Source organism: Sphaeramia orbicularis, unplaced genomic scaffold (assembly GCF_902148855.1).
Source record: "Sphaeramia orbicularis unplaced genomic scaffold, fSphaOr1.1, whole genome shotgun sequence".
NCBI classification, from domain to species: Eukaryota; Metazoa; Chordata; class Actinopteri; order Kurtiformes; family Apogonidae; genus Sphaeramia; species Sphaeramia orbicularis.
Window position 1 is genome coordinate 56,731 of NW_021941580.1, and position 10,000 is coordinate 66,730.

General features: G+C 45.7%; 1 protein-coding gene across 2 annotated transcripts in view; it reads left to right on the top strand.

The window, feature by feature from the left end:
- LOC115416253 (zinc finger, CCHC domain containing 2) overlaps positions 1 to 10,000 on the top strand; it is a 26,323-nt gene that overhangs the window by 13,361 nt on the left and 2,962 nt on the right. The window contains exons 6-13 of one of the 2 annotated variants that reach the window (XM_030130000.1): positions 289 to 392; positions 767 to 826; positions 3,712 to 3,772; positions 3,998 to 4,124; positions 5,038 to 5,105; positions 6,669 to 6,763; positions 7,227 to 7,361; positions 7,716 to 9,233. In XM_030130000.1, the coding sequence (XP_029985860.1) occupies positions 289 to 392; positions 767 to 826; positions 3,712 to 3,772; positions 3,998 to 4,124; positions 5,038 to 5,105; positions 6,669 to 6,763; positions 7,227 to 7,361; positions 7,716 to 9,233 (2,168 nt within the window). The remainder of the gene's footprint in view (positions 1 to 288; positions 393 to 766; positions 827 to 3,711; positions 3,773 to 3,997; positions 4,125 to 5,037; positions 5,106 to 6,668; positions 6,764 to 7,226; positions 7,362 to 7,715; positions 9,234 to 10,000) is intronic. The other variant, XM_030130001.1, reaches the window with a different exon arrangement.

Here is a 10,000-nt window from a genome sequence, read left to right on the forward strand (position 1 = left end):
TTTTAGCTGAAATGTATTTAGAAATGTGCACATATAACATTGTAAGCCGTGTAAACATACATGAAACAGTGTAAACAGCCAAATGTAACAGGGTAGTAAACGGTGACCTCATCAGAATTCCATTAAAGAACCATAAGCAGGATCAGTAACAGTAGAAGTGTCAGTCAAACCTCATGGATGTCCATCTGTAACTGCAGTAAAAGTTTATTTCCACACAGATAACCCCAGCTTTAATCCCACCGCCAGTGTGGTGTCTGTTCATACAGCTGTGTCTGTGTTGGCCTTTAGGGAACGGTTCCTGTCAGCCCCTCCAGTTTTCAGACAGACCAGGAAGGTGTGCACCTTCTTCAACTGTGGCTCCAGTTACTCCACCAAACCCTCCTGCTGCAGATGTAAGTATGGACCACAAGTCCACCGAAAGAAACCTGAGCATCTGCAACACGTACAGGTTAGGAGACAAATGCTGCTCCAATGTTTTAACCTTTAACAGTACGGTACCTTTCAGGAACCCCCGTTTATTTCTTTGTATATGTGGGGATGATGCTGAATGACAAGGTGTTCAGGTTGGTTAAGGATGCTGAAGATGGAAAAGGATGTTTAGGTCGGTAGAGGATGTTTAGGTTGGTTCAGGATGTTTAGGTTGGTTCAGGATGTTTAGGTTGGTTCAGGATGTTTAGGTTGGTTCAGAATGTTTAGGTCGGTAGGGGATGTTGGGGTGGGTAGGGGATGCTAATTGTTGCTAATCCAGTTTTCTTCTCATTTCCAGGCCACTGCCCGCGAAAGTCTTTCCCAGGAGACTGCTCTGATGCGTCCAGTCAGGAGGAAGGTGAGAAGAACCAAGTCCAAACTGCAGAACTCAGTTCTGTTGATGGTGCAGGTCTTAATAAGCCACACATGTTTTGATAGAAGAGATAAGAGCACAGAGAATGAATGAAAGACAGACGAACGACTGCACTGAATGACTGCAGTTTAAAGTACACACACACATACATCTGGGTTTATTTTTGGAGGTCGTTTGGAGAGACTGGGCGTTGGAATCCTTGTATTTCACAGCTATATTTGCACCAGTCGAAGGACTCACAGCCATAACGACTGCTGCTAATGCTAATGCTGCTGCTTCTGCTGCTAATGCTAATGCTAATGCTGCTGCACAAGGTCTTTGATGAATGTAATTTTGTGCTAATTCATAATCTAATATATATATATTATAATACACACACACACACACACACATATATATATATATATATATATATATATATATATATATATATTAGATATTGATGTCATAATCATACCTAACACTATTATCCATATGTTTTCAGAAACTTTTGCCCATATGAGTAATCAGGAAAGCAAACGTCAAAGAGTGTGTGATTTGCTGAATGCACTTGTCACACCAAAGGAGATTTCAAAAATAGTTGGAGTGTCCATAAAGACTGTTTATAATGGAAAGAAGAGAATGACTATGAGCAAAACTATTACCAGAAAGTCTGGAAGATACTATTAAAGAAGAATGGGAGAAGTTGTCACCCCAATATTTGAGGAACACTTGCGCAAGTTTCAGGAAGCGTGTGAAGGCAGTTATTGAGAAAGAAGGAGGACACATAGAATAAAAACATTTTCTATTATGGACATTTTCTTGTGGCAAATAAATTCTCATGACTTTCAATAAACTAACTGGTCATACACTGTCTTTCAATCCCTGCCTCAAAATATTGTACATTTTGCTTCCCCACCCTGTAAATATATGTGTATATATATATATATATATATATATATATATATATATACAGTACAGGCCAAAAGTTTGGACACACCTTCTCATTCTTTGCATTTTCTTTATTTTCATGACTATTTTCATTGTAGATTCTCACTGAAGGCATCAAAACTATGAATGAACACATGTGGAATTATGTACTTAACAAAAAAGTGTGAAATAACTGAAAACATCTCTTATATTCTAGTTTCTTCAAAGTATCCACCCTTAGCTCTGATGACTGCTTTGCACACTCTTGCCATTCTCTTGATGAGCTTCCAGAGGTAGTCACCTGAAATGGTTTCCTAACAGTCTTGAAGAAGTTCCCACAGATGCTTAGCACTTGTTGGCCCTTTTGCCTTCACTCTGCGGTCCAGCTCACCCCAAACCATCTCGATCGGGTTCAGGTCCGGTGACTGTGGAGGCCAGGTCATCTGGCGCAGCACTCCATCACTCTCCTTCTTGGTCAAATATCCCTCACACAGCCTGGAGGTGTGTTTGGGGTCATTGTCCTGTTGAAACATAAATGATGGTCCAACTAAACGCAGACCGGATGGAATGGCATGTCACTTCAGGATGCTGTGGTAGCCATGCTGATTCAGGTTGCCTTCAATCTTGAATAAATCCCCAACAGCGTCACCAGCAAAGCACCCCCACACCATCACACCTCCCCCTCCATGCTTCACGGTGGGAACCAGGCATGTAGCATCCATCCGTTCACCTTTTCTGCGTCGCACAAAGACACGGCGGTTGGATCCAAAGATCTGAAATTTGGACTCATCAGACCAAAGCACAGATTTCCACTGGTCTAATGTCCATTCCTTGGGTTTCTTGGCCCAAATAAATCTCTTGTGTTTGTTGCCTCTCCTGAGCAGTGGTTTCCTAGCAGCTGTTTGACCATGAAGGCCTGATTCACGCAGTCTCCTCTTAACAGTTGTTGTAGAGATGTGTCTGCTGCTAGAGCTCTGTGTGGTATTCATCTGGTCTCTAATCTGAGCTGCTGTTAATTTGCGATTTCTGAGGCTGGTGACTCAGATGAACTTATCTTCAGCATCAGAGGTGACTCTTGGTCTTCCTTTCCTGGGGCGGTCCTCATGTGAGCCAGTTTCGTTGGAGCGCTTGATGGTTTTTGCGACTGCACTTGGGGACACATTCAAAGTTTTTGAAATGTTCTAGACTGACTGACCTTCATTTCTTAAAGTAATGATGGCCACTCGTTTGTCTTTACTTAGCTGATTGGTTCTCGCCATAATATGCATTCTAACAGTTGTCCAATAGGGCTGTCAGCTGTGCATCAACCTGACTTCTGCACAACACAACTGATGGTCCCAACCCCATCAATAAGGCAAGAAATTCCACTAAGTAACCCTGACAAGGCACAGCTATGAAGTGGAAACCATTTCAGGTGACTACCTCTGGAAGCTCATCAAGAGAATGCCAAGGGTGTGCAAGGCAGTCATCAGAGCTAATGGTGGCTACTTTGAAGAAACTAGAATATAAGAGATGTTTTCAGTTATAGTGAGAATCTACAATGAAAATAGTCATGAAAATAAAGAAAATGCGAAGAATGAGAAGGTGTGTCCAAACTTTTGGCCTGTACTGTACATATATATATATATATATATATATATATATATATATATATATATATATATATATATATATATATATACATATGATATGTGTGTGTGTGTAGGCTGGTGTGTTCGTCCCACATGTGCCTCTGATGTAGATTCTGATTTCTGGTTCTGTGTCAGATTTCATTCCTGCTTTAATTCAGCCAATGTTCAACTGGTTCATTAAATATACGCCGACACAAACACTTTACCTGGACAGGAAATGATCTGAGGTCAGAACAAAAGGCATTTAGTCATAAAGTCCACAGGTAGTTTTATTAATGAAGGTTAAATGTCATGTGTTTACGGATGTGTTTGTTTGTTTGTGTATTTCAGACCTAGAGTCATTTGTTCAGGGACATAAGAAGAAACATGGGACCAAGAGTCCATGTCGAAGGTGAGTCCACCCTTAGCTCCTTCAAAGGCCTCTTTAGTCTATGTGGGTCACTTCAGGACCTCTTTAGTCCATGTGGCTCACTTCAGGACCTCTTTAGTCCATGTGGGTCACTTTAGGGTCACATTCGGTTCAGACTCAAAACTGACAGAAGTGCATTAGACCTGCTGTGGGCGGAGCGTCAGAGCTGCTGTGGGCGGAGCCTTACTTTGTTGTGTCTGCTCTCAGTAACTCCAGTGCCAAAGGCCCCCCCATGGAGGGTCGGAGGGGGGGGGGCCGTACCGCAGAGCTCAACGGTCCAGTAGAGAGGAGGAAGAAGAGCTGCCCAATGAGGAGCAACCAGGAAGTAGAACAGGTAAGGGGGGGCGGGCAACAGAAAGTAGAACAGGTGAGTGGGGGTGGGGGGGCGGGGGCACCCAGGAAGTAGAACAGGTAAGGGGGGGCGGGCAACAGAAAGTAGAACAGGTGAGTGGGGGTGGGGGGGCGGGGGCAACCAGGAAGTAGAACAGGTAAGGGGGGGCGGGCAACAGAAAGTAGAACAGGTAAGTGGGGGTGGGGGCGCGGGGGCAACCAGGAAGTAGAACAGGTAAGGGGGGGTGGGCAACTGAAAGTAGAACAGGTGAGTGGGGGTGGGGGGGCGGGGGCAACCAGGAAGTAGAACAGGTAAGGGGGGGGGGGGGGGCAACCAGGAAGTACAACAGGTATGGGGAGGAGCAACCAGAAAGTAAAACAGGTAGGGGGGGCAACAGGAAGTAGAACAGGTGAGTGGGGGTGGGGGGGCAGACTATTGGTAAAATGACACCTGTTTTACTGAGGATATTTCAGGTCGTTCATATTTGTTCATAGTATTCCATTTTTTTCTTGAGGATAGTTTATAAATGTAAATATTTTCATATAATTTTATTTTTTCCACTAAAACAAACAGACTCATTTGGAGTTGTCATCATTTCTCTCTGGTTGTATTTGTATTTGACTGGTTCAAATGACGTTACAGTCTCATATCATCAGATGGGTCTGAGTAGTAGAAGTGGACCAGGCTCCTAATGCTTCACCTGGTGGTCAAATGCCTGTCATTACAAGTCCAAGTCCAATCAATGCAATCATTCACATCAAGTCTGAATTCTGGACCAACCTTCAGCGGGCCGTAGTTTACCCACCCCTGGATGAGACTGACTGGAACCTGAACTCACATGACTGACGGTTCTGGTCTATGTTCACATGGAACCATAAATCTGTGTCTAAATCTGTGTCCTGACTGTTTCCAACAGCATCAGGAGTTTGAGAGGAAAAGTCACACAGTGTCTAAGGCCAAGAGCAGAGTGGGGACCACAGACAGGTCAGTATATATGTACCAAATATATGTACATATTGAACACTATTAAACACCGTATCAGTTATAATCAGACAGAGCTTCTTAAACAGTTAACAGTTTGAACAGTTTTGTTTGTATTTCTGTCCTAAAAGGACTCTGTAGATGGTAAAGGTAATAACAGTGGTAAAGGTAATAACAGTAGTAAAGGTAATAACAGTGGTAAAGGTAATAACAGTAGTAAAGGTAGTAACAGTGGTAAAGGTAATAACAGTGGTAAAGGTAATAACAGTAGTAAAGGTAATAACAGTGGTAAAGGTAATAACAGTAGGTAAAGGTAATAACAGTGGTAAAGGTAATAACAGTAGTAACAGGGTAAAGGTAATAACAGTGGTAAAGGTAATAACAGTAGTAAAGGTAGTAACAGTAGTAAAGGTAGTAACAGTGGTAAGGTAATAACAGTGGTAAAGGTAGTAACAGTGGTAAAGGTAATAACAGTAGTAAAGGTAATAACAGTGGTAAAGGTAATAACAGTGGTAAAGGTAGTAACAGTGGTAAAGGTAATAACAGTGGTAAAGGTAATAACAGTAGTAAAGGTAATAACAGTGGTAAAGGTAATAACAGTAGTAAAGGTAATAACAGTGGTAAAGGTAGTAACAGTGGTAAAGGTAATAACAGTAGTAAAGGTAATAACAGTAGTAAAGGTAGTAACAGTGGTAAAGGTAATAACAGTGGTAAAGGTAATAACAGTAGTAAAGGTAATAACAGTGGTAAAGGTAATAACAGTAGTAAAGGTAATAACAGTGGTAAAGGTAATAACAGTAATAACAGTGGTAAAGGTAATAACAGTGGTAAAGGTAATAACAGTAGTAAAGGTAGTAACAGTAGTAAAGGTAGTAACAGTGGTAAAGGTAATAACAGTGGTAAAGGTAATAACAGTGGTAAAGGTAATAACAGTGGTAAAGGTAGTAACAGTGGTAAAGGTAGTAACAGTAGTAAAGGTAATAACAGTGGTAAAGGTAGTAACAGTAGTAAAGGTAGTAACAGTGGTAAAGGTAGTAACAGTAGTAAAGGTAATAACAGTGGTAAAGGTAATAACAGTGGTAAAGGTAATAACAGTAGTAAAGGTAATAACAGTAGTAAAGGTAATAACAGTGGTAAAGGTAATAACAGTGGTAAAGGTAGTAACAGTGGTAAAGGTAATAACAGTGGTAAAGGTAGTAACAGTGGTAAAGGTAATAACAGTGGTAAAGGTAATAACAGTAGTAAAGGTAATAACAGTAGTAAAGGTAGTAACAGTGGTAAAGGTAGTAACAGTGGTAAAGGTAGTAACAGTAGTAAAGGTAGTAACAGTGGTAAAGGTAATAACAGTGGTAAAGGTAATAACAGTAGTAAAGGTAATAACAGTGGTAAAGGTAGTAACAGTGGTAAAGGTAATAACAGTGGTAAAGGTAGTAACAGTGGTAAAGGTAATAACAGTGGTAAAGGTAGTAACAGTGGTAAAGGTAGTAACAGTGGTAAAGGTGGTAAATGTGTGTCGGTGGGTCATGTGACTGGTGGTAACTGGTCTTCCCTGTTCGTCTGTTGCAGGGACACGGGGAGCAGGACTAGGGCGGTGAAGGGGGCGGGTCCAGCCTTGGTGTCCAACGGTGACCTGGGACCAGCTCTGTCCCCTCAGAGGACAGGTTAGTACAAGGGCCGGTTTGGTCCAGAAGAGTGGATCTAATGTCCAATAACGAACACAGAGAAGGAGGACAGACAAAGAGGAACTGAAGATGATAGTAATAAATATAAAACGGTAGAGAGCACAGACAGTTCCACCTGAGAAGGATCAGTAAAAATAAAAACTACAGTAGTAATATTAATAAGATATTTTAAGATAGCATGAGCACATCCAAATGTAAAGTGCAGGGAAGAGAGAAAACATAAAGAAATCTGTTATTTATAAAAGTATTAATATGAATGTGAAATGTAAATAACTTAAAATATTTAAATTTGTTATAATATTATAATATGTATAGAATTTTATAATGACTGAAATAATTACTTAATATTCTATATACATGTTAGTATGGATTATGTTTAATATTCTCTCTATATATGTGTGTGTGTGTATGTTGGTACTGGCTGTGGTTCTGCTGTACATAGACCCAGGTGTTGTTGCAGATGGAGGTTCTGGTCCAGATACATTCGGTGACACGTCCTCAGACAGTTACAGTTCCCCCTCCAGCCCCAGACACAGAGGAGAGGAGAGTGTGGACAGTGAGGATGACAACAACAAAGGTACCTCTGTAGTCCATGTGGGTCACTTCAGGACCTCTGTAGTCCATGTGGGTCCCTTCAGGACCTCTTTAGTCCATGTGGGTCACTTCAGGACCTCTGTAGTCCATGTGGGTCACTTTAGGGTCACATTCAGTTCAGACTCTAAAGTGATAGAAGTCACATTTAATGTGAATATGAACCAACACACAAACAAATCTGAACTGTGCATTAGACCTGCTGTGGGCGGAGCCTATGTCAGTCTGGTCCTGTGTAGGTATTGATCCAGTGTGTGTGTGTGTGTGTGTGTGTGTGTGTGTGTGTGTGTGGGTGGGGGGGGGTCTTACTCATGGACTGACCCTTGTGTTCTGGTCTCAGATACCGACAGCCACTCTGACGACTCGGCTAAAGGCCACGCCCATGACCTCTTCTCCCCCCCCCAGACCCACCCGTCTGTAGGGGGGAGGGGGGGTCGCATCCGCCGGGCCCGGACCGAGCCCTTCTGCCCGGAGTCCACCACAGACTACCCCCCCCTCACCTTCATGCAGACCCTGCCCTACGTGCTCCCCAACGGTGCCGGCGATGCCCCCCTTCCTGTGGTCCCGCCCCCTCCAGGCCACAACGTCGTCCCTGATGGGAAGTCTGCGTCAACGGCGGTGATGATGCAGATGCCTCTAGTGCCTCCGGCCGTGGGGGGGCCATCCACAGACCCCGACAAGAGGGAGCTGCTGCCCACCTTCGGGCTCCCGCCGCTGGGCCTCCACTCGCCTGGGGGTCCTGCGGCCCCGCCCCTGGTCCACAGGTTCAAGACGGTCCTGCCCCACAGCCAAGGGGTCCCCGACGGAGCGTCAGGGACCGCTTCCACTCCGTCCACCGCCTCCATCAGAGCCGTTGGCGTCCTGTCCGCCGGACCCACGTCCTTCTCCCCCCTCCAGCCACCGCCGCCCTGCCAGGACCCCTCCGGCACCGGCCCCCTGCCCCTGGACACACCCCACGCCAAGCACCCCGGCCTGACCTTACCCTCGGGCCTGCCGTCATCCTACACGCTGCCTGTCCCAGCCCCCGTCATGCCCGCCGTAGGAGCCCCCACCGGACTTGCGCCGTCTCCTGGTCATGTCCAAGTGGCCGTTCCTCCGGCCGTGCCCACCCACACCCCAGGCCCCGCCCCCAACCTCAGCCCGGCGCTGACCCACAGCACGGCCCACAGTGACTGTACGTCCTACAGCAACAGCAGCGTTTCCTGTGGAACCGCCGCCCCCGGTAACTCCGCTGTTCTGACACCCCCACAGCAGCAGCAAGCTCCGCCCCAGCAGCCCACACAGCCGCCGGCGGGCTGTGGGACCTGCGGCTGTCACAACAACTGTGGCGGCCGGGGGGGCGGCGGCGGCAGCTCCACCGCCTGCCAAGCCCCCATGTTCTTCCCCGCCCACCAGATGGCAGCAGCAGCGCGGCAGGTGTTCAGTTTACCGCCACACCTCTTCCAGCTGACGAGCATGTGCAGTAATAGCTTCCTGTCGCAGGCCCAAGCGCCTCACCAGGCCAACGGCGCCAACACCATGCCCCCGTTCTTCCCTGCTGCCCCCCCTCCCTATGGCCCCTCCCTCCACAACCACTCCCACAGTCACGCCGACGTGCCGTCGCACATGCTGGGCACGGCGGCGGCGGTGGCTGCAGCTGCGAACTACAACCTCCAGCAGCAGATGGCGCCGGCGGCGTCCTTCTGCCAGCGCGTCTATCAGCACGTGTACCCCAACCCCCTGGGGATGCTGCCCCCGGCAACGTTGGGGGGAGGCGGGGTCAACAAGAAGAACGGCAACGTGTCCTGTTATAACTGCGGGGTGAGCGGACACTACGCCCAGGACTGCAGCCAGCCCCCCCTGGAGTCCACACAGACAGGTAACGCCCACACTGGGGGGGGGGGGGCGGGGGGCAACAGTCAAAGCTGAAGCCATTCTTAATCCCAGAGGATTGTCCTGTTCAGTTCAGGAAGAATAGAAGTATAAAATATAGGAAACAAATGAATAAATGAGCTGATAACTCCTTCCTTAAATTATCTGATAACAATAACGGAAAACAATAATGACATTAGTAACGCCACTATTTTTAACACCGTTATTCCCAACACTGGTGTCCACACATACACACACGTTTGGGAAAAACTCTTCTTCTTCTCTTGTTCTAACATCCATCCACATCTGTTGGTTTTGGTCATGTGACTGTAGTTGGTTTTGGTCATGTGACTCATGTGACTGTAGTTGGTTTTGGTCATGTGACTCATGTGACTGTAGTTGGTTTTGGTCATGTGACTCCTGTTGGACTCAAAGGTCTTTCCGTTACAGTTTTGGATCAGAAACCAATTCAACAACGAACAAACACCTGGAACAACAACAACTATTCAGCGAAAAACTAGAGTTTGTGGTTTTAACATCAGATAAATTTAGAGTTTTATAAAAGTCTATTGGAAAAGAGACTAACGACATGCACATTTATAATACTTATGCAGATTAGGCCGTGGTGTTATTGAGTGACTTTAAGGAAAAACTGATGGTTAAAGCCAGAGCAGGTGGACTCAGGTGGACTCAGTTTGTGCAGTCGTCCATTCGATGCAGACGGTGATGGAGTTAACAGGAGTTCAGCTGAAGTTCATGAATGAATATGAACAT